The 24665-nt window shown below is 37.5% G+C and overlaps 1 protein-coding gene across 23 annotated transcripts in view; it reads right to left on the bottom strand.

Moving 5' to 3' along the window:
- Nucleotides 1-1691: 1691 nt before the first annotated feature.
- Nucleotides 1692-24665, bottom strand: part of QKI (QKI, KH domain containing RNA binding) — a 113402-nt gene continuing 90428 nt past the window's right edge. The window contains exons 5-10 of one of the 23 annotated variants that reach the window (XM_035108588.3): nt 19616-19703; nt 13471-13494; nt 12885-13157; nt 9294-9368; nt 7874-7916; nt 1692-4736 (exon numbers count right to left, since the gene is read on the bottom strand). In XM_035108588.3, coding sequence (XP_034964479.1) covers nt 7885-7916; nt 9294-9368; nt 12885-13157; nt 13471-13494; nt 19616-19703 — 492 coding nt within the window. In that variant the 3' untranslated portion in view covers nt 1692-4736; nt 7874-7884. Of the gene's footprint in view, nt 4737-5257; nt 7917-9293; nt 10127-12884; nt 13182-13470; nt 13495-19615; nt 19704-24665 lie in introns of those variants that run through there. The other 22 variants (XM_088666308.1, XR_015949032.1, XM_088666310.1 and 19 more) reach the window with 22 other exon arrangements.

Here is a 24665-nt window from a genome sequence, read left to right as displayed (position 1 = left end):
AGTGTTAAATACAACTCATGGGGCAAGGCTAACATTTGTTGACCACTGAAGCATATTGATGACAGATATATTGGTGTAATACTGAAGTGGATTATCAACCTTTATTACAAAATACAGTACCCTTTTATTGTTTTATACTTAGAGCAAACTTTCATATTATCACAAATATTGAGTATTACCTAGTTAAAACTCCTCTGGATTTCAGTATTTTCTACTTTATTATATTATTCATAAAGAATCCTTGAATATGTTTAAAATGTATCAATCTGTCCTAACATAGCCTCTATCTAATAGATGAATTTTGTTTTTATTATGTGGTGGAACTGAAGTATAACGCTTCAGTTATAAATATTTTAATGGGTATATTTAAAACTGATTTATTTACCCAGGTGTCATTGTCTATACAAAATCATTTTTGTTTTTAAATGAGTAAATTTTAAACAAATGTAATTAACATAGCACCTATGAATAGGCCACAGAAAGCATGGGTTGTATTAAATAAAGTCATCCCATTTTCACACAAGGACATTGCTTGTGCAATGGAACTCCCCCTTTCCTCTCTCCATGCACCCCCACAACATGCTTTGGAGAGACAGGGAAACCTCCCAGAAGAGGTGTACATGGGACAAGACAGAGAAATTCTGTTGCAGAAGCTGTAGTCCTTGTGTAAATAGGATGAATTTGTAGATATAACCCCAAGTTCTTAACAATTGTTTCCTAGTAGAATTAAGCTTGATGGAAAGCAACTTACTACAGCTTGCTTCTCTGAACTCTGATTGCTAGTGTTATCCCTTAGTAACAGGCAACTTTAGACCTCTTTTTGAAAATGGCTACTACTAAAGAGTTTATTTACTTTTTGCAGTTATTACAAAATGACCTATTCGACTTTGTACAGCTTTGTATTGCCCTGAGCTAAGTGGTGTTCAAACACTACAGTAGATTTAAAAACCCGCAATCCTAAAAGTAGTTAAGCTACAGTGTTCAAGCTGTTTACTGTGGAGCAACCTGCTTGAAGTCAGTATAATTACCTGAGAATTATGTAGTTTGAGGATTGCAACTTAAACCCCTTCAGGGTCACAGTAAAAGTAATTTAGATTCATGTACAAGGGAGATAGGCAGATTCTGCTAGAGTAAGGGGTGAAATGTTTCTTCCTTCAAATACAATCAGAAGCATGAACAACAGTAGGAAAGTTACATATTGAGATGTGCTGAATTGTCGTTTTAATCAGTGCTTCAAATCACACTGAATTTGTGTAGTTTCAAAATGGCTCAACAAAGAATCAAACTGGTTCCTCTGGGCACATAACATAATTTACCAATAGATTGGTATCTCTGCCCTTTTGCTGTGAGCTGACAGTGATTATTTCAGAGAAGGAAAGTGTGGAATTAGTAATGCAGATGCTGAAAGGCAAGTGGAAAGACTCTACAAGAATGCCTCCAATAATGCTACTTGTTCCCAACTCTATTGGCACCTACCCCCAAGGTAAGAGGCCAGAATGACCAAAGCCAATTTAATAGTAGTGTGCAGAATGTCAGCCAAACAAACAACATAAAACAAGTCACGTTGTGTTATCGGTGGTCACGTTCTTCAGGGTTAGTCCAATAACTCAAGACTTTACATTCTTCCGTCTTTCCTTGTTTATTTTAATTAAACATGTAATGGTTAATAAACTGACATAGTCCAGAGTTAGTAGGTTGGTATTATAACATTTATTAAAATAATGCTATGGGTTAATAGAAACAGCAAAGAACCAAAGAATTAAAATGCAAGCTATGTAAAAACCCAACTAAAACCCAGATATGTCTAATGTATTCAATCCAGTAGCTAACTAAAAGCCCAAAGACAACACTCCCAATATAATAATAAAGTACTGCAAAACAATTGGCAATTTTCAGTTATCAAAATTGTGGGTTTTGCATTTTTGTATCCTTTTCTCAATCAGGAAAAAAATTCTTCTGAATGTTATATAACATACATATAAAACAAGATAGAAAAATACATTATAAACTTGTAACAATGGCTGTAAATACATTATCTTACATGTTTCTCATAGGCAATAGGTTGGTTATGGTACATACATAGCATCAAACTAAAGTAAAAGGAATAGACAAATACATGTTGTCTGTATGGTAACATACAAGCGATGTATGTATACCCACTCTAAAAAAAAATTACATAATACTGTCAGAAAAAGTCTTAAACTACATATTTTAATAAAGAAAAATTCAATAAAGAATGATAATACTGAGAACCAAGGCATTCAGAGATTTCAAATGTCATGCTTTAAGTTGATCCAAAATGTTGTCAACTAAGTCTTCAAACTTTTTCAGAACATTACTTTTATAAGTCACACTTCTCCCAAGAAGAGACCTTTGATCAGCATCTTAAAATGTCCAGGTTTATCATAGTTGAGATGAAACTGGATCAAATACTGGTTATGTTTTAGCAATTCTCTCTCCAAAATTTTTGAGTGTTGCAAGTTTATTCAACCAAACAAAAATCAAAATGGCACAGCATATACTGAAAGTCAAACCAAAAAACCTATGTGTAACAGGAAGACAAAGCCAGTGGCAAGATAAAATAAAAGCTAGCTGAATACAAAAGGATGTATGTTTATTGCATAGTAAATAAATTGATACTTGTTTCCAGGTGAGACACAATGGTTAGACCAAGTCACCATGCAGGTGCTTAAAAAGTAAGCCCTCTTACCTAACTTACTATTGACCTTTGATTTGGAAGCTGTGAAGATTTCTAGGATAATAAGTTGACACAATGGAGGGGGGTTATCACCTGATCTTTGCCAAATCTGCTCAAAGCAATTAACGTATCACTACTTGCTCATATTTTTTTACTTCACCTTTGTGCGTAAAGTGTTTTATCACCACTAGCCCAGCTATGTAAATGTTTACTGACTCAAACTGAAGCATAGCTGAACTTCCAGATAGTTAACTGATACTTCTTTTCCTTTTCAGTAAAGCGCAACCGGCAGTTAACATTCATCAAGTAGGAGTTTGATGAGGAGTACACACTATTTGGCATTGTAGATGAAGCACACAAAAACCCAAAACATGCTTAAAGACAGACTGTCTGAATGCTCAGTTTAGTCATGGACAAAAATCATCCTGTAGGCAAGTTCACGTTCTGCTGTGTTTTCCCATATCTATTTCAAATAGGGACAATGCAACCTATTCCGGGGGTGGGTGGTGGGTGGGGGGATAACACTTGCTACTGTATAAATAGTGTAATCTAATACTTTGATTTAGAATGAGACTGCATCTTAGAACCCTTTGGTTTAAGGCTGAGCAAGTACTATAAAAATATATTGTCTACAATTGAAGAGGGAACATGTTACAAAAATATTGCGGTTGGCTGTTGGTGGAACAATTCCATTTCACAGTTTCAGATCTGACAAAGTTGCATTATGCTATGGCAAAAACCAGGTAATTTAAATGGTCAACTCATTTGTCTTTCCTCACAGCTTCTTTTCACATACTGGGCGACAGAGTGGCATGCATTAACTTGCTGTCTGAGGGAGGAGCGGATTATACGAGACATCTGACTAAATGACCATGAAGAAAATAAGGCACTTTCTCTTCTTTATACTTATTCCAATACTTAAAAAATAAAAAATAAAGACAAAAAGGCTCTTTTGGTCTTTTGTTTCTCGACAACCACCAGAAAAAATCATTTAATGAAATAAAGGGTTTCTTTGTTCTTTTTTCTTTTTTATAACACTTGAAAGTATAAAATGCTACATTTCCAAAAATATATTTTTTTTCTGCACCAGCACCCTTGTATAGTAAAAGTATCTACTTTTTTCAATTTGTTTCAATGCACTACACTTTATCTACAATTTCATTACATGTATACAGCAAATAGGCAAGCATGGCTTTTACATCCTTAATGAAATTTCTCTATACAGGGAGGTTTAAAAAAATATTTGAACAGTTTGCCCAGTAATGTGACACATAATGCATGTACCTTGTACTCATGTAATCTTTTAAGGAAGTTGATGTATAGTAAAAGAAATTATCTCAGGATTAGCTTCAATAGTGTTGCTGTTTAGTTTATGCATTGATGTAGTTCAAAAATTCAGTAACCTATCTTTCATGGCACTTTTTTCTTCTTAAAAACACCCAATTTGGCAGGTAATATAAAAAAGGCTGCATCTTCTGCCCTTTGAGGGCATTGGTAGTGACTACACTGCATGTCAAATTTTGAATACTTTTAGGAATCCCTTCACCAATGACATCCCTGACCAAAGGTTCATGCATGATGCATCATCACACAGTACATTCAAAGAGAACTTTGACTTCTTTATGAGAAGAAAAAGATTCCTAGAAGTCTCACAGTAACTGCCTCTGTCATCAGGGAGTTAAGGGACATCTGCCTCCATCTCTCAAGTGAGGCCGTTCTTACCATTCATTTAGGGTGGGACACTAAAAGATGATCAGTGCGGAGGGATGAATTGGACCTTATTGCTTTACTACTATTCAGTGCAGGTTCTAGAACCACTTTCACCCAAACAGGGAAAAAAAGCTGAGTTGGAGGACAACAATTTCTTTGTCTTTTTGTTAGATGGTAAGACGAACGGACAAGTGCCTCAGCTCGCTGCACTGAAGACAGGCAAGCAAAGGCGATTACCAGTTAACTGATCAGCAGGCAGGCATGGTCAGGTCATCATTGGGTGAAGAGTTCAGAGGTCAGAAGGTCATAGGTTAGTTGCCGGTGGCGGCTGGGTGGTTAGAAACAAAAACAAAACAAAAAAGAAAGAAAGATAGAGAAGAGATTAGTTTCAGCTAGTGACGGCTTAATGACAACATGAAAACTAATCACAACTAATAAAAACAAGCATGTTTAATTCTGACATACTGCTTGACACCATCTACAGAATGCAATAAAAATCATGACAGCCTTCTATCATGATTTGAACATATGAAGGAGAAGCCCACTCCCACAAAACTGGTTAACAAGGAAAAATAGAAATAAAATATATCTAATGGTTAGTAGCAGTCGATGAAAGGGGGGGAAAAACAATGAACGGTTTCTGGAACTTGGTAAAAGAATTTAGAACAGTCAGTGCACCATATCAGTATCTGACTGCTATTAAGCATTAGTATTCTCCCATGTGCAAGCATCAAAGCAAGTAGTAATGATGGATGTGATTATTAAAAACTGATTGTTAAAAGAAATGAATCTAAGGAATTTGATTTGTCACGAACAATTTGGTTTCACATAAACTATGGGCCAAACAAGTTTTTTTGTTCAATATATTTTATTGCTTTTCAATGATTCTATTTACAAACAACATTGAATTTCTTGGCTTCATGATACAAAGCAATACTAAATTGAAGTCTAGAAGTGTAGGCATCATCATAGGGACCAGGAAAAGGCCAAATGTTCTAGCCAGCTTTTCCTGCTGAAAATGCTATTTTACACATATAGGACACTAAGAAAATGCACTTGTATGTAAACACTGTAAAAGTCCTGCCATTTTAAATTCTATACTTAAAATGCTCTAGTTACATCAAAAATAGAGGAAATCTAATTGATACTAATAAGGCATTTTAAAAACTACAAACAGCTCTTTTTTCAAAGCTAATACTCTGCAAATACAATAAAATCTGACATTTCATATACATTCCTGCTTTATATTTTTATATTTTAAAAGAAGCCACCTGTAAATACTATTTTCTTTTCCAAAACACACACAAAAATTACAGTAAAACATAAAAAAGTTCTCAAGTGGAAAGTTATCATTCCCAATGTTCTTGAGCTGTTCCTTCTTTAATGACTCTCTCACATTCTCCTTCAACAACTTGGTCCACTTTACAGTAGTACAAATTTTAAGACTCATTCAACAGCTTTATCATCTCTAATAAATTGAGGTTTGAAAAAAATATTTGTACTGTTGCCATTGACTAAAGCAGAGGAGATGGAAGTGAGAAAGGTATTCAGTGCAAAGTCAGATTTGTGCCATTTTATAAAATGAAATTCAGTAGGTGCAATGTTCACAGATAGCACACTATGTAATGACAGACATCATGGGTTGGATTCATCTTCACATGTTACATTGTTTCTATGGCCTATCATTTAGGCTACAGTTCATGAACACTAAACATTATTGCTGTAACTTAAATGAGACCTCATGTTCCCTGATTTATTGAATTTTTTTTAAAAAAATGCTGAGAAGTGGGGTTTAAGCTAAAAATGTTGTCAAAAACAAAAAACAAAATTAAAAAAATAAATATTTAGTGTGGCACCATCTTGCCACCTTAAAATGTATACTAGATATCCGGAATCTTAAAGCATTCTTGGTACTTACTACAATTTTGATTAAAATGGTATTACAAATTTTAGACATAAATTATGTGACAATTGGCTTTGAGGGGAAAAAACATTCAGTTATGGCCTTAGCATTGCCATTTTTTGTGGTTTATAAAATCAATGCAAGCTATCTTAAGATACCAGTACACCTGTGATACATCCTCTGCCAAGTCCCTGGCCTTCTACAGTACACACAGGTTTGTCAACTGTGCAACACACACCATTTACAGTTTATTACAATTAGATCAGTCAGTCACTCTCGTTACATGAATCAAATTCAGTTTTGTATTATTTATATAGCGGGGCCTTAACCTTGGCAGAAATTAATTAAGTACTGCTGAATTCTTCCATTCTAAACTTAGAAAAAGAATGCTGACAAATTGTGGGCTCTTGCTTTGAATGCAATGCTTACATGTAAGCCAGCATTAAGAATAACAGCTTGCTTAATGAGAGAATATAATAGTAGCAAACATAATTTGGATAAAAGTTTAACCATAGACCCAGTGAATGTACATTCTGCCTCTCGTCTTCTTGCAGCTTTTCCTTATGAAGAGAAAGCAATTCGGTTTACTGACATTGTATTTTAACTACCATCAATATTGGACAGGTAATCAAAGTATTATAAATCCACAGCAAGTGTAAATAGAAAGTGCCTACTAATTTTAGCATAATGGAAATTTTCAAAAAGTGAAATTTCTTTTAACTTAGAAGTTGGTTGTATGGAAGCAGTTAAATAAAATCTAAACAAAATACCAATATATGTGCACAACAATCCTATTGAGAGAAACAGGTGTAGCACTCCAATCTACTGCAGCTTAAAATGAACACAAATACTATATTAGAATTTTATGAAATCTTAAATTACCTACAGTGTTCAGTAATTACACTTAGTTTTGAATCATATAGCACCATTAGCAAAAAACCTTCAATAAGCACTGAAGGAAAAACATTGAGGAGGTCACCTTCACCTCCTTATATTATATACAATAGTAGTTATAATTGAGAAGGCACTTTGGGAGCCCCTGCTACTAAAAGGAATTCCAATTCCAAGACTATAGTTAATAAAACTAAAAACCTTGATGCTACATCCTCAAGTTACTTGAAGCCAAAATCTGACCGAACAAACCTACAAAATATTTCCCAACAGCCACATCTAGTTAGAAGCAAAAGTAACTAACTGACTGCCTGTGTTAGGACCCAAATGCTCAAACCTTCCAGCTGCAAAAAAACAGAAACAAGGACAGTCTGTGGCTGAGTTCGGCAATACTTTCTGCTACCTTTTTTCCTTACCAGCAGTTGAGTGTGAAATTATTCCTTCCCACCCTATTCACCAGACAAAGCTGTCCTGCTTCCAGCATCCTTACACATCCCTTTATTATGTTAATAACACTTTAATAGTGTACATGCATGTAAAATCCATGTAATTGCATTAAGCACAATCATGTAATTTACCCCATTCCTCAAATATGTGAACCAAGTGAACTGGGCCTATGTGCATTCTTTTTCTTCCCCTGCATGTACACCCTATTCAAATATTATACTCACATTTGGGCAATCTAACAAAGATAGAGCTGGAAAGGCACAATCTCTGTATGTAGGGAGAAAGTAGGGTAGGGGGAGAGATTGTTCAAAAGAAGCTTGTTATAACTAAGTAATGTATTGAGGGAAACTATATTAATTTTGTTGTAGCATTTTAGAAATGCTCCCGATTATTCAACTACTACTCTGGTTTGGAATGTTTGTAGTAACACTGAGTTGCTTTGGTATGAGCCCAAGAGCAGGTTAAATGTATGAAAGGGCTCATGGGGTGTTATACAACCTTCTAAGTCTTGCAAGTAGATAAAAGAGCCATAACCTGAATGTTATCAAATGTATCAAACCTACAGAAAACTCTTATACCTCACGCACTGCAATTCAACACTTCCATTCTAGTTTGTATTCCATAACTGTACAACACACGTTAAGCCCCACAACACCCCTGTGAGGTAGGGAAGGAGGATTTCTACGGAAACAGGCAGTACTGCTACTTATCAAATCCACAAACCAAGCTGATTCTACATGTGGGATAAATGCTCCTGAGAATACACAGTCACACTACTGCCAGTAGCACACTCAATGTCAATAAACCGAGAGCTCACTTTTCACAGGAGGATTAAACCATTCACGGGTCCAAGAGTTCGAGGAACATGAATTACATTTCATGTAAAAGGAGAAAATGAAGATTTATTTTCCATCCGTTAGCTAAGGCAAAGAGTTCAAACGCAGTTGTCTTTGCTAACCAGAATGTCAAAATTGTAACAAGTTCAAGAAATGTATTTTAGCATCAAATGATATACAGTAACTAAAAATTTATATTTTTTAACAGAAGTGAAATATTATTTATCAGCACAAACCCTAACCAACTTCTGATATATCAATTTTACTGTTTTGTTTTGTTTTGCTAAATTTAGAGATGAGTTTTGTTCTCAGATATCTGCTTAAGTTACAGTACAGTGGCACAAACCATTTATCAGAAGAGAGGAAACTAAATCTTCAACTTTCTCCTGTAATAATAAGAAAGCATTTACTTCTATCTCATTAAGCGCCCATCCATTCATTATATTTTGCAACACCAATCTGATATCTCCAATTAATAATAGTCACATGGGAGGGTCAACTATTAATGCAATACTAAGACTTCAGTCCTGCTTGAATTTGAATCATACATAGTGCTTACAAAAGGAACAAGTTATAGCATTTAATATTGAATACACTGAAGGTTTTCTTTTTAAAAAATCATTTAGATGAAAAGAGTACAGTAGTTAACAATTTTAAACCTCTGGAACAGATATTACTAGCACTTCAATTTAATGTAAAACATCAATATAATGGTCAAAATAGTATTTGGTTAACCAGCTGTGGTGTTGCAAATTTCATGTACACTCAAAGCATTTCTTATAAGCAAGAACTGCAGAACTAAACTAACCTCTGTCTGCGGTCACAATCCTTTGGTAAGGATGGACACGCATATCGTGCCTTCGAACTTTAGTAGCCACCGCACCTAGTTAAATTGCAATTACCAAGACAGTTAGAAAACATTTGATAAAACATTAACAGCAGGCTTATCAAAATGGATTTAAAATGATCACTTTCTAAAAAAAAAATCATTTTAAGAAAGCAACAAGTTAAGGCACAGTAGTTTCAAATTTTAATCTTAATATATGAAGTATACCTGTGCAGATTAATATTGCATTTATTTTAAACATCCGGGCCTTAACCTGCATTATCCATTCATTTACAAACTCAGGATTACAGTTTCATGAAATCTACTAGACCCAAGCACATTTGAGCTTTACTAGTCACATATTCACTGAAGTGCCTTCCTTGCAGCAGGACTACCTTAAATAATGCCATTTTTAATACTGAAGATTCTTTGCTAATTTTAAAACAACTTCCAGTTTTTACCATTTAAAAAAGTTTTAAAGCAATTCCTCAAGCCTACAGACTGTGGTTTAAAACTAAGTCAATAACTGTGAACTGCAATGAATTAGGTGATTAGTAAAGCAAATAGTACAGAATACATAGCAGTCAGTATACTACCATACACTCATAAATCACAGCTAGTTTGTCATAGTACAGGCTATACCAAATTAATAGCATTTTTATTTCTATGTGCAAAAAAGTGCAAGTAAGTCACTGACTGCTAGGCTATGTTTTTTCAAGGCTGCTGAAAACTAAGCATTTGTTAAAGTCAGCTCTGACGAGGGTTCAGTTAAGACCATTCTTGAATTCTTAGCCTTTCGTTGGGAAAGCCATACCTAAAGATAAAAGGAAGGGAATGAAACATTAGTCAACTAAAATTTGATACTATTGCCAATCTTCCTTTCCTCTATCACGTATTTTTCCTAAATCAATCTTTTCAGAACTTTATATTATCTCAATCTGTCACCATTTTACTGCAAATCACATGTGGATCTATTATGTGTCACTCAAATCAATGAGGCTTACTTCATTTTTCAACACTGCCATTTTGCACTTTTCACCTAGTAGAACTGTATACATTTGTCTCAGACCAGGGGCAACTTTCTTTTCCCAACTGTCTCAATGTTGCAGTCAGTTCTTCACATACTCTCTCCAATCACAAACATGGCTCTAATTCTGTGCTCAACCCCAGCGACAATATTGGATGTGTTATGGCACCCACAAAGCTTTGAGTTTGGTTGATTACTCTGAATTCACCAGATAGGTGAAACTAGTACTTCCACACAATTCTAGCAGTTAAATTTAAATAGTCTATGGAGGGAAGGGGAGGGGTTGAGGTCAGCTAAAAGTAATTCACCTATTTCCATACTGTAATACTGTACAATGATTTATCTTTTACTATAGACTGCAATGATTAGGATTGCCAATAGTCTGCTCCCCAAAACTAAGATAATAATGGATTAGGCTAGATAAATGCCTAGGGAATTGCTACATTTACAATTTGTTATGCATGACTTCCAGTAATCCATACCACAGAAGTGTTAGGACTGGATGAAGTAATGTAAAGAGATTTGCTATCGGTGGCAGATTGTGGGGCTAAACTACTAATATTGCTCCTGAAAAGACGGTCTGCATCTGAAATAAAAAAGACTTGCAAAGGAAGAGAAAAGACTATAGGAAAAGTTATGTGTACCAATGGCCCCAAAGCACCACATTGTAGAAGTCATTAATTCAAAATCAGGGCTAAAATAAAAGGCAAAACACTGTGAAGAGCTGAATTGGTTCTACAGAAATAGTAGAAAACAATGAAAAGCAAAAACTTGAGTGCTTAACGTTCTCTTCCTATGACCAAGAAGGTGTGAGCTTGTGCATACAGACACACAAGGTCTATTCTTCTGTAAACGAGCACTACTTTCAACATAGTAACGGTTGAGATATGAACCAGCCAAAGTTAAGCACATTATTTCACACAAAAATATAGGCAGAAAAATATATTCAAAATTATGGGAAGGATACAAACTGCCCTGCAATGCCTGCATTGACCATTTCTTAAATAATTGCTGCTACAGTCTGGCCTTCATCCAGCAAATAAACAGACCAAAGTATCAGGAATGTGAGACATTTCAATCTCCTCTGTAAAAAAATGAGGCAGTAATGTTTTAAATTGCAACTTCTTTTAAGTTATGTTCTCACCTAACTTCAGTGATTTTAATTACTTTAAAATTGGTGGCACAGTAAAAAGAGATACATATTTTTCCCTAGTCCCTAGAAAAGCAGGGCAAGTTATTTTACTTGCACCTCTGGGGCAGCCCATTTAATATTAACTTGTGGTTTCCCACCCTCCTCTGTGCCTAGTCTCAAAAATGAGACTGTGCCTTTTTCAGTAATTAGAGATTACAGGCTGTGTCAGAGAATTCTAAAATCTCCTTCAACCCTCTCTTTCAGTATATATGTATCTAAAATTGTGGCTAGTTTCACATTTCAGTGTGCCTTGTTACTTCCAACTCTAAAATTCTATACAGTCATACCTCGGTTTAAGTACGCCTCGGTTTGAGTATTTTCAGTTTAAGTACTCCGTGGACCCGTCTGGAACCGATTAATCCACTTTCCATTACTTTCAATGGGAAAGTTCGCTTCAGGTTAAGTACGCTTCAGGTTAAGTACGGACTTCTGGAACCAATTACACTCATACCTCGGGTTAAGTACGCTTCAGTTTAAGTACTCCACGGACCGTCTGGAATGGATTAATCCACTTTCCATTACTTTCAATGGGAAAGTACGCTTCAGGTTAAGTACGCTTCAGGTTAAGTACAGACTTCTGGAACCAATTGTGTTTGTAAACCGAGGTACTACTGTAATTCTATCTTGTATGCCTCCACACAGCATCTTCTGAAGCCAAGTTGGTGCCAAACACATTGCTGTGCAGCACTTACGAGTTACCAGCTTCCTCAGCCACAGCATGCTCTGTGATTCTCCAGAGATTTGACTTAAACTCTGGAGGTGCACGCCATTGTCTCTTGGGACAGATGGATGCCAATTATCTTTTCCAACTAAATCTAGTTGTTTGTAAGGTAAAAAAGCATGATGCTACCAAAGAAAGAGTTGAACTATTTTTAAATTGATGATATTTTCAAAATCTGAAAAGTGGAAATGGCAAAACTAAACAAATGCCAATGAAAAATTCACCAAGTTGCTCAATATGCTCTGATAACATCATCAGAGGAGAGTTCTATAGCAAAAAGGTGCTTGTACAATATAGTATTTGTGGATATTTAAGTTATAATTGGAAAAATCTTAATAATTATTCATAAAGGAAACCGTTTATAAGAAGTAAATATGGAGGCCAGAAACAGGATAAAGGAAGTCTTTTATTTGATTGTTTGCATTGTATGTTATGTTCACTGTATGTTATGTTCACGTTTAATGAGGGTGGATTTGTGTATTAGGGGGTGGGGGGGTTGTGTTATGTTGTAAATAAAATTCCATAAATAAATAAACAAATAAATAAATGTTTCCTCATACTGTATTCATCTTAGTGTAAGAAACTCACCACCTGATAAATTAATATTCAAAAAATTATCTAGGAGGAACTTACCTAATACACCACTGGGTTCAATAGGATACTCAAGAATTGATGTAGCAGGAGCCAGTGTGTAGGGATACTCATACGGTGTGTAAATTAAACCAGCTTCAGGTCCTGGGGGAACTATTGCAGCAGTTGGGTGAGGAGTTCCATTTGGCATGACAGCGGTCTGTATTTGTCTGATCAAAGGCATTAAGGTAGGGCCACCTGGCGTAGGGGTACGCAGGGCAGCTGGTGGGAGAACAGGCGCAGGCCCCGTAATAATCCTTGGAGCCTGGGCTGTTGCTGCAAGAGAAAAGGCAAGGGCTGCTACAGTAAGCAAAGAAATTTAGAAGAAAAGTATGGAGACAGCAGTGCAAAACATGGAAAGATGAGAAAGTAGGAAAATAGGAAAGAAGAAAAATAAAAGGAAATCATTAGTACATGCATTGATCACACAGTGGCAAAGCACACCATTCAAAAGCAAACAGCTTTTCATTTCCCAGTGTGATTAAGTATGAACATGCAAAACAAAAGCCAATTTAAAATGGTAGAGGAGATTTCTAAAACAGGTTACACAGCACAAAAGCTCAATTTAGACCACATATTTTTTCATTACCTATGCCTTCAAGACTGCATGAGACTGAGAGGCATGCAGGAAACAAAGAAAATACTGTTGTAATTGCATATGGAATATTTTAAAAAGTTAGATTACAGAGTCCACAGAACTTCAGTTAAGCTTAGATATCATACAAGGTAACATGTTCAAATTGCAACTCATCAAAAAACATATTTAGTATAAAAACATCAGCATTTATTTATAACTTTTATCTACTTTCAGCATCAACACTTTAGCCTTTCGGGTATAGTTAGCAACAAAAAAAATCACTATTTCTCTATTTTTCTTAAATGCCAGTATGAACGCTAGAAAAATAGGTAGTATTTAAAATAGTATTTTTTTAAAGTAAGTTAAGATGTGTAAATGTGCTTTTAATACATAATGCTGTCACTGCTTTTAAAATCACTTAGTGTTTAAGCCTAGCTTTACTGATTCATCAGAACATAATGTCCAGTGTCGTTAATCAGATTTAGACTACAATTCGCTTTTTGGAGAGCCTTTTGGACCTGGTAACAACATGCTTCTGAGAGGCTGCAGTTTAAAAGTACTCTCAAATTGGTGCAGAATGCTGCTGCTAAAATCTGAACAGGGCAAAGTGCTCTATGATCATGTGACTTGCTGTATCAGCTGCACTGGCTTGTACTGGTTTTCAAGTGCAATTCAAGGAGCTGGCTTTTACCAATAAAGCTTGATTTAAAGTTTGATTTAAAGTTTGATTTAAAGTTAAAGCTACTCTTGTGTGAATCTGTCCATCTGTTAAGATCAACTGTTGCTTTTGTCTTGTATGTGTAGGTAACCAACACATAAGAGAGCTTTTTCTGTGGTGGTGCCTCCTTGTCCCAAGAGGTTAAGTTACCTTCCTCTTTCTTGTCCACCAGCAAATAAACACTTGCTTTTTAAAATCTACTTTTGATTCTGTTGCTGCTTAATGTATTGTCAATGAGACTCTTAGTGTTTTTGCTGTTTTCAGTTTTGTTAATTTCTGTTTTAGTGATTGTATTTAATGCTTTTGTGTTTGCTCTTCATTTGTAAGGAGCTTTAAGTGACTCCTTTGGGGAAGGGGAAATGGGTATAAATCTTTTAAATAAATAAAAAGTTAGGAAAGGACCAATGTAAAATACCCAACTATTTGCTCATGTCATGGAAGAGTGGCCTGAAATTCAGTCTGCTAAGAGCGCAGGAGAACATATTTAGGACAGAAGTGGCAGGTTACAGTATTCCTGGTTCGACTTCTCTAATAAAACACAGTACTGTAATGTGATGGTAAAAAAAAAATCAGGTATGTGGGGGGAGCTCTTTGCTTTTCTCTCTGACCTTGAACCTTTAGTGTTAGTAAACAATTCCCAAAACATCCCATTTTTAGTATGGAAAACCTAAGTTCGGTTAGAAAAGACAGGAACAGCCTTGACTCAGCAGAATATTTAGGCTGCAATCTGTGTCTGCTTACTTGGGAGTAAGTCACTGATACATCAAACATTATCCAGTAGCTATATGAAATCATCCAGAACTGTCATGTGGGGATTTTGATCATGATGTCATCAGCATGCTGATACCATGGATTAGCGCTTGAAGCAGTGATGGGCTAATAAACTGAGGTTGAATTCTAACCAAACAGAAGTACTGTGGCTGGGTAGTACCCATGTCCAGGAATTATTAGACAGACCACCTTTTTTGTGGGGGGAGGATGGCTGCACTCCACATGAAGGAACATGTTTACACTCTGGGAGTATTGATGGATTCTAACCTGTCAATTGAGTCCAAAGTGGCTTCTGTGGCTAGAAGTGATTGTGCCCAGCTTAGGCTGGTTTGCCTGCTATAGATGTTCCTGGACTGGGAAAGTCTGGCCTCAGTTGTCCATTCTCTAGTGACATCCTGCCTGGACTACTGTAATGTGCTCACTGTGTGGTTATTGAGTGGGGCAACCCAACAGGACCATGTATTTCTGGTCCTAAAAGCACCACATGGGCTGCAAGTATGCTTCTTTGCCCAATTCAAAGTGTTGTTACTAGCATACAATGCCCTCAAAAGCCTGGGACCTAAGTTCCTTAACCCTTGGGAGCTTACCCCTAAGTATCAACCATCTTAGAGAGTGAGGGGAAATCAGGTATGTGGGGGGAGCTCTTTGCTTTTCTCTCTGACCTTGAACCTTTAGTGTTAGTAAACAATTCCCAAAACATCCCATTTTTAGTATGGAAAACCTAAGTTCGGTTAGAAAAGACAGGAACAGCCTTGACTCAGCAGAATATTTAGACTGCAATCTGTATTTCTGGTCCTAAAAGCACCACATGGGCTGCAAGTATGCTTCTTTTCCCAATTCAAAGTGTTGTTACTAGCATACAATGCCCTCAAAAGCCTGGGACCTAAGTTCCTTAACCCTTGGGAGCTTACCCCTAAGTATCAACCATCTTAGAGAGTGAGGGGAAAGCCCTGTTGTGCTAGTAGAAGTCCTTGTTCCTGGCAACCTTGTAGTGATTAGCTGTGAGAATACTGCACCATTTTAAAAGTTTTAAATATTTTTAAATGTTTTGTTTATTGTATTTTATTGTACTGCTGCCCTGGATTTTGGGAGGAAGAGCGGGCTATAAAAAAGAAAAAAGAAAATGTGGCAGGGTAGCACATTTAGGGCCACTGCTATCCTAAAGCAGGCAGACAGATTGAAGGAAATCAGATTCTGAAGTAACAAGGTTACTGGGTAAACAAGGAAGAGCTCCCTTAACCAAGGAAATGCATTCTGCATATGCTCAGAGGCACATAACACTATGTGCCAAATATTTGGTAGAGAAAAAAGCTGCTAACCCTACCTTTAGTTAAGAGTAACTGCCTACACTCCACAGTACAGACCATCAAATCATATGAACATATGAAGCTACCTTATTTAGAGTCAGAACACTGATCTACCTAGCTTAGTATTGTCTATACTGACTTATAGCAACCAGTTTCAGACAGGAGTCTTTTCCGGCCCTACCTAGAGGTGCCTGGCAATAAACCTGACTTTATTGAAAACATCAACATAATATTGCTTGCACATTTCCACTACAGGGGGGGGGAGTATTTGATCCCCTGCTAAATCTGCTCATTTGCCCTCTGATGAAGAAATAACCAGTCCATAATTTTAATGGTAGGTTTACTGTAGCTGTGAGAGACAGAATAACAACAGGAAAAACCCCAGAAACCCAGAATACAAAAGTCAGAGATTGATGTGCATTATAATGAGTGAAATAAGTATTTGATCCCCTTGCAAAAGATGACTTAGTACTTGGTGGCAAAACTCTTGCTGGCAATTACAGAGGTCAGACGTTTCTTGTAGGTGGCCACCAGGTTTGCACACATCTCAGGAGGTATTTTGTCCCACTCCTCTTTGCAGATCCTCTCCAAGTCAGTAAGATTTCGAGGCTGATGTGTAGCTACTCGAACCTTCAGCTCCCTCCACAAATTTTCGATGGGATTAAGGTCTGGAGACTGACTAGGCCACTCCAGGACCTTAATGTGCTTCTTCTTGAGCCACTCCTTTGTTGCCTTGGTCGTGTGTTTTGGGTCATTGTCATGCTGGAATACCCATCTTGGACCCATTTTCAATGCCCTGGCTGAGGGAAGGAGGTGCGCACCCAAGATTTGATGTTACATGGTCCCATCCATCATCCTTCGATGCGGTGAAGGTGTCCTGTCCCCTTAGCAGAAAAACACCCCCAAAGCATAATATGTCCCCCTCCATGTTTGATAGTGGGGGTGGTGTTCTTGAGGTCCTAGGCAACATTCCTCCTCCTCCAAACATGGCGAGTTGAGTTGATGCCAAAGAGCTTGATTTTGGTCTCATCTGACCACAACACTTTCACCCACTGCTCCTCTGGGTCATTCAGATGTGCATTGGCAAACTGCAGATGGGCTTGTAGATGTGCTGTCTTGAGCAAGGGGACCTTGCGGGCTCTGCAAGATCTCAGTACTTCACGGCATAGTATGTTACCAACTGTTTTCATGGTGACTATGGTCCCAGCTGCCCTGAGATCATTGACAAGATCCCCCCATGTAGTTCTGGGCTGTTTCATCACAATTCTCCTGATCATTGCAACTCCACGAGATGAGAGCTTGCATGGAGTCCCAGACCGAGGGAGGTTGGCAGTTATTTTGTGTTTCTTCCATTTGCGAATTATTGCACCAACTGTTGTCACCTTCTCACCAAGCTGCTTCACAATACCGGTAGTCTTGTAGCCCAGTCCAGCCTTGTGCAGGTCTACAATCTTGTCCCTCACATCCCTGGACAGCTCTTTGGCATTGGTCATGATGGCTAGTTTGGAATCTGCTGGAATGATTGCTTCTGTCGACAGGTGTTTTTTGTACAGGTACTGTAATGAGCTGGGATTACAGGTAAAACCTCTCCCTTACAGCAGGTGCTTCTAATCTCAGCTTGTTACATACAGTGAAGATACCAGGTAGCCTGGCATCTGGCTGGTTGATAGGGGAATCAAATACTTATTTCACTCATTATAATGCACATCCATCTCTGACTTTTGTATTCTGGGTTTCTGGGGTTTTTCCTGTTGTTATTCGGTCTCTCACAGCTACAATAAACCCACCATTAAAATTATGGACTGGTCATTTCTTCGTCAGAGGGCAAATGGGAAAATTTAGCAGGGGATCAAATACTTTCCCCCCTCACTGTATATCTAGAACTACAGCAGCTAGAACCTCCCATTATCACCACCACTACATCCACTTAAAGAAAGCAAATAATCCAGGGACTGCTAATGTTCCAAGTAAGCTTCAAGATACACGCCTAAAATGTAAGAAAAATTCAGCTACTGGCAAATCTACCTGTAAGACAGTCCATAAAAATCACTGAAAATCAGCTGAGCTTTAATTGGATTGCAGGGTCCCATATGCATCAATTAGACTTGTAGGTTTTAACCATTACATATTTACTTAGAAATTACTCCCAAGTATAGAAGGATTTCAGTGTTAAGTTCTTTTAACCAATTTAAGCACAGTTTAAACATATACAGATGATATCAAGAGACACTAGAACAGCAGGAAGATAATTTTTTGTTAACATTTCACCTCTTTTCAATGAAAGCTGTTTTCCTAAATGCATGCATCTGGAGCCTCCAACACACTGATCAAAGCCTAAGAATAATTTTAGGTCCCCTTAACACACCAGAAATCAATTTTTCTCTGGACAAGCTCTGTGCTAAAGCTAACAGAATGAGCCAACTTAGTTGCATTATGTAAGTCTCTGCTGGGTTTGTTATGCGATACTGTGGTTCATTAAATGAAAGAAGGCAGTGACAGGAAAAATTATTGCCCATATCAATTAGTGATTAGGCTGACTACTCTTACCCTCAAAGTGCAATGATTTGCCTGTTAATTATGTTTCAAACATGACTGAAATCTAACCCAATTAGTGCAAGACATTTAGTTTTAAGATAACCTTGAATATGCAGTTTCTGAAAACATGCTGAATGAAACTAAGAACCATTGCAAAAAATATATGACTGAACTAACAGCTGAAGAGTTGAAAAAGGGGAAAACATGCCAATAATTACACAGAAAACACTGACTATATTTTAAATATCTTTAAAAAAAAATTTTTTAACTGGTACTCCTTGGAACTAAGAGATGGTAGCTGATTCAGTGGGTCTTTCCTACAGCACTGGCATATACACCCTTCCTTGCAGGTGCCAATTCTTTTGCCATCAACCATGCAAGCAGCCTCTGCTCACATGGCTAGATCTAAATTAACCCCAGTCATGCAGAAGCCCTCAAAGAAAAGTGGGTCTTACACAGCTAGATCAATATTTAAAGATACGCTTAAGGAGAGTTAAGATGTGAAAGAAATGTGCCTAATCCCAATCCTCTCAGCAGCATGCTTTGCTCACTTTGTATGATGCCATGACATTATAAGTACAGCTGTGTCATATTACTACACAAACTGAGAGTGTGCACATTCTGGAAAAGCAAGATAGGGCATGTGAAGCACATTCATGAGATGTTTTCTGTGTAGAAGTCAAGATTATGGAAATGGCAAGATCTATCAGGGGTCAGTGGGCTACATATGTAACACAGGCAGTATTTTGTCTTCCCATCTAGTGTGAACAAACACAACTTAAAAGCATCCTTGCATATAAAGCCCCCACATTTCTGTTGTACTTACGTGATTTGATATTGGCGTCTCTGTAGGTGCCATTGAGAATTGCAAGTTCCATCAACTGCATCTTTTTAAGGCTATCTTCTCCTTCTGCCTGAACAAATAAAGTAGACTATTAGGAGTGTATTTTACAGTATCAATGCACTTGCAAAAGCTTATCACATTTCAATATATGAAGTGGAAACATGTTTGCAAAATAGAGAAACTCCCTCAGACACTACTCTACCTACATGAGATCTCTATTTTTTCAGTCCTAAATCTAAAACACTACTCTCCTTGGACCTCCTCCTACATTCTAAGAACACTGGAAGGAAGTCAGTATTCATAACTTCTAAACAGCACTGAACTTTTTAGAAGGACAACATAGCAGAAGTGGAGGCTGATCTCTTTCACATAACATTTTGGATACCATAGACTTCATCAAACAGAGGCACATATGCAGAGCTATAGGCAGTCTGCAATGGAAAACTTTATTAACAGCTTTGCATGAAAAATGGTTGTATAGTGGAAGCTGCACATGAGGATCTTGTGGGCTTCCACCAAGTCTTATAAAGTAAGTATCTATATAAATCCGAAAAGAAAAATAACAATTGGCAGTTGCAAGCAGTTACAGAGTTATTGACCATAGATTGGGGAAACCATTTAGATATTGTTACTGCCAGGGACATCTGCAGACAACATCTTTCCAAAGTTACTATCCATGCACACAAATGCTGTTTTCCATCTGGATTTAAAGTCCATAGTTCAGTTGCTAAAACTTTAACAGACACAATTTCTACAATTACAGCAGTCTTGTGCTGACAGATCACAAAGCTACAAATAGCAAGCTGTTTAATTCTGTATTTGGATTTATTTTGCAGCTTTAATGGATAGTAAGTATAACCTTATGAAAGATAATCTTATGTACTGGAAATGCAGCAAATACTGCAACACCCCCACCTTCCACTTCTATATTGTCAGAAGGTGGGGTTGCCTACATCACCTGATAATTTTGCTTCTACCATGGCTGTGGATATTGTATCATCTTGAAATGATACTTATCTATATATTTGGTTTACAAAGCTCTCTCTATAAACATGGCTGTGTGGCCCACAATGTAGTTTTTGTTTATTATGCCATTATTTAAAATTAGCTGGTGTTTTTAATTAAATGTTTCATTAATGTTCAAGGACAATAATAATTGTTCCACAGTCTTTTCTTTTCAAATCCTGAAAACTGTATCATTCTTTTTTGTGATCCAGAAACACAAGTTAAAACAATCTATGGTGTAAAACAGGCATCCCCAAACTGCGGCCCTCCATATGTTTTGGCCTACAACTCCCATGATCCCTAGCTAACAGGACCAATGATCAGGGGAGATGGGAATTGTAGTCCAAAACATCTGGAGGGCCAAAGTCTGGGGATGCCTGGTGTAAAAGCACATCACAATATTTTTAATTGTTTTATTTGGCCAATACCTCTCCTCTCAATTGATTAAAAATCATGTTTCCCAATGTCAGACATTTCTGTAAGCATTTTCCTTCAAAGTAGAGAGGGTAAAACTGAGGGTGCAAAAGGGAGATGAAGAATCTCCAATGGAAAGCAGACTACACATAAGTCTGTATCAATGGATAAAATAATTTATACTGCTAATGTGCTGCTGTAAGTAGACTTCTGGAAAGTCTGACAAAGCATGGTTTTTATTAGTCTAATATAGTTGGCAAATCTTGTATTGTCTAACCAGCTTTTCTTCTCTCACACACTAAACACTCACATAATTGAAAAGTTTAGTGTTCTTTTTAATAATTGGAGGGGGGCAAAGAAATGGTTGAGTTCTAATTTCAAGTAATGTTGATGAACGTATTATATGCTGTTAAGGTTTTGCACTGGATTTTCTTTGATACTTTTTACTATACTATAAATGTTAGATAAAAGCTAGGTGTTACTGAAACTACAGTGAATCTTTTCTAGTAGATCCTAATATATAATTTTTTTCATACAGCAAAACCTAGTTGCAATCATTCTTAAACTTCACATGCAAGTATGGGAGAATTCCATGTAAGAGAGATTTTTGTCACCAGACAACAAGAGCAAGAATCTTGAGCACAGACAAGTGAATAACCACAAGCGGAACTAACAGAGAAAACATGTTCCCCTCTTTTTTTCCAACTTTCTTGGGCACATGACACTAACCACAACTACCTTGAATTTCTGCTTAACCCTCAAGAAAGAAGGGCATCTTCACTGGCCAGGTTTAATTCAAATTCATCAAACCTCCTTTGGGGAAGGTTCTCAGGCAGGGTGGAAGGAGAAAGAACTTGCCCATGTGAAGACCACCTGGTGGAAGCCCTTACACATATGGTTCTTAATTGTAAACTTTGCTGATCTCCGTCAGCAATTTCTAGATCAACTCTGCATCCCCAAATGGAAACCAGAGTTGGAGGTTATACATTTTCTATTACTGGGGAATGATCAGGAGCTCACCAAGTTAGTGACTAAATATCTCCATTTGTTTTTTTGTCGTCAAAATACACTGCAGACGTCTGATCTCCCTGGAGACCTAGAGATGTGGCGATAGACTGCTCTGCCTCCTTTCTTTTAGCAAATGTTTTGTGCCACTGGGGAAGTGGTAATTCTGTATTGATTTGTTTTGGATGTTTGTCTGTGATGCCAATAAACGGTTTGATGATGATGATTAACCACAAGCTAATCACCCTCAGTTGCCCAGCACAAACAACAATCAAACAGCTTCCATATAGCATTCATAGAATTGCAGAGTTGGAAAGGACCAAGAGGTCCTCTAGTTCAACCCCCCTGCAATGCAAGAATCTTTTTTGCCTGAAGTGGGGCTCAAACCCACGAACCTGCTCTATCTCTAAAGCGACTTTTCCACATATGTACTGGAGCTTCAAGAGTACACTGCCATTCCCTCTGTCTACAATGCCCAGACTATGAGTGCTGTTGTTTATGTAGCCAAAAAGCCACCACTCATGTCCAAGAGGGAGGTACCACCAAGCTTCGGTGGACACTAACATTTGCAGAAATACAAAAAAATAGTTACAAAAGCGGGGTGATTCCAAAAACAGCCCATGAAGTCTAGGGCTGGGTGATGCCTGGTTTCAACAATGCAATATTATCACCAGCTAAATATCACAATATAGTGATATATCACAATGTGTGAAATTAGGATGGAGCTATGTAGAACCAGTGGCTGTCTTTGAGGTTTTTCCCACATTGTGATTTTTGCATAGCGCAACCCCCCCCCCCCATGATTTGCAATATATTGCCGGGTCCGAAATTATGAAACGTGTATCATGATATGGACTTGAAACTGGATTTGGACAATATATCACCCAGTTCTAATGAGGTCATAGTGTTCTCAGTTGTCACAAAATGCTGACTGTTGGAGTGGGTAGAAGTCAAAACAGCAGCACTCCACACTACAACATTTTGTTGAAATTCAGTTTTATGTTCTAACTTTGAGACAAAAATGTTACACATCATTAAGATCAAAATACTGGCATTTAACTTGCATGGCCCCACAAAAACACTGTGAGAAAACACTGGTATAAGACACAAAATTATCATGTGGTTTTATAGTTACCAGTATTCTAACTTAAAACAGGCTGCGACAAAGGAGGGATGCTTGGGAGAGGCTTTTCTCACTCGATTCCTTGCCCAACACAACAGTTCTGCAGTGCTGCCAATGGGTCTTACTCTCTGGTAGTTCATGTCACCCACTCCCACTTACTATTGCAATTCCTACAATGCAGGAGGTTGGACTAGAGTACGATTCTATGATTCTTGCAGCCCAGATGGGATGCACCAAAGCAACTTTGGGAACAACTGACTAGTACCATTAAGGATGGAAGAGATTCATTCAAGAAATGAATTTATGAAGAAAGTTCTCAAAGAAATGTAGCCATTTTAGGAAACAACAGGATTTACTGAATTAAACCACAATAAGAAAAAGAAATTGTGATAGGTAATGAGTATGTATTATGTTCAACTAAGTGCACTTGCAGAAGAATAGCAGATAGGAAGGTACCTTTTACTGAGGGAGATCACTGTTCTATATACCGTGTTTCCCCTTTTTTAAGACGTAGTCATAATATAAGCCATGGCAGGGTTTTTATGCATTCGCGAAATATAAGACATACCCCGAAAATAAGACGTACCTTGTGTGATGGATCCCCCACCTCACTGCTTTAACCTCAGAGGCTCTCCCTGTGCTTCTCCACAAACAGGAGAAAAAAACCCTCCAGAGTCCAAATTGGACTTGTCTCCAGAGTACCTCAGGCTCTGGATTCGAAACCTATGGCCACCAGTGGGGTCTCCCTCCCTGGGATCCCTACTGCTACAGTGTGCCTCTCCCTTAGGCAACTATGTGGCTCCTTCGGCTTCGCTAACCAGCCCTTTGTATGACAGGAGAAACAGCAAACAGTTTCCTCTTCCCCAGGAAAGCTTTGTTCTCCCCTCTTTGTCACACCTCTGAAGGTACCGAGACACTGCCGAGTCAGTGAACGTTTAAGCACATTTAACTTTATTATTTAACTTATAAACATGAGTTTCTTTGGTTCTTAAAAGCACATATCTTCTTTTTTTATTTAACACAGTTTTCTTCATACAGCTCCTGCATCCCTCTTTAACACTCTACCCTCTACCAACTCCCTAACTCCCAACTGTCAATTGCCAACCACCTAACTGACCAAACCGCTCCTCTCTCCTTTTAAACTGGGAACAGTCCCGCCCCCATCAGAATGTTATGTCAGTCAGGCTGGAGGTGGATTAACTCTTTTCCAGCCAGGTAGGAATAAATATTTCAAAACTGTGTCAATCCGTTACATATCTCCCCCACCGCAAAGACATTGCGTAGGCATTACTTACTCCTTTACAGTAGTGCCGAAGCAATGGGTCAGGGTTCCTTCTCAGACACACACCTCTAATATGCTTTACATAACATAGAAAAAATTACAACCATACATATTGTCAATATACATAAATAGTCAATACAAAGATTTGCTATCAACATTACCATGTGACCTATACCCTTTAAGTATGCACAAGGCACAAACAC

This window comes from Zootoca vivipara, chromosome 3 (assembly GCF_965207765.1).
Source record: "Zootoca vivipara chromosome 3, rZooViv2.hap1.1, whole genome shotgun sequence".
Lineage (NCBI taxonomy): Eukaryota > Metazoa > Chordata > Lepidosauria > Squamata > Lacertidae > Zootoca > Zootoca vivipara.
The sequence above is the reverse complement of the archived record's forward strand: the minus strand, read 5'-3'. Positions and strand labels throughout refer to the sequence as shown.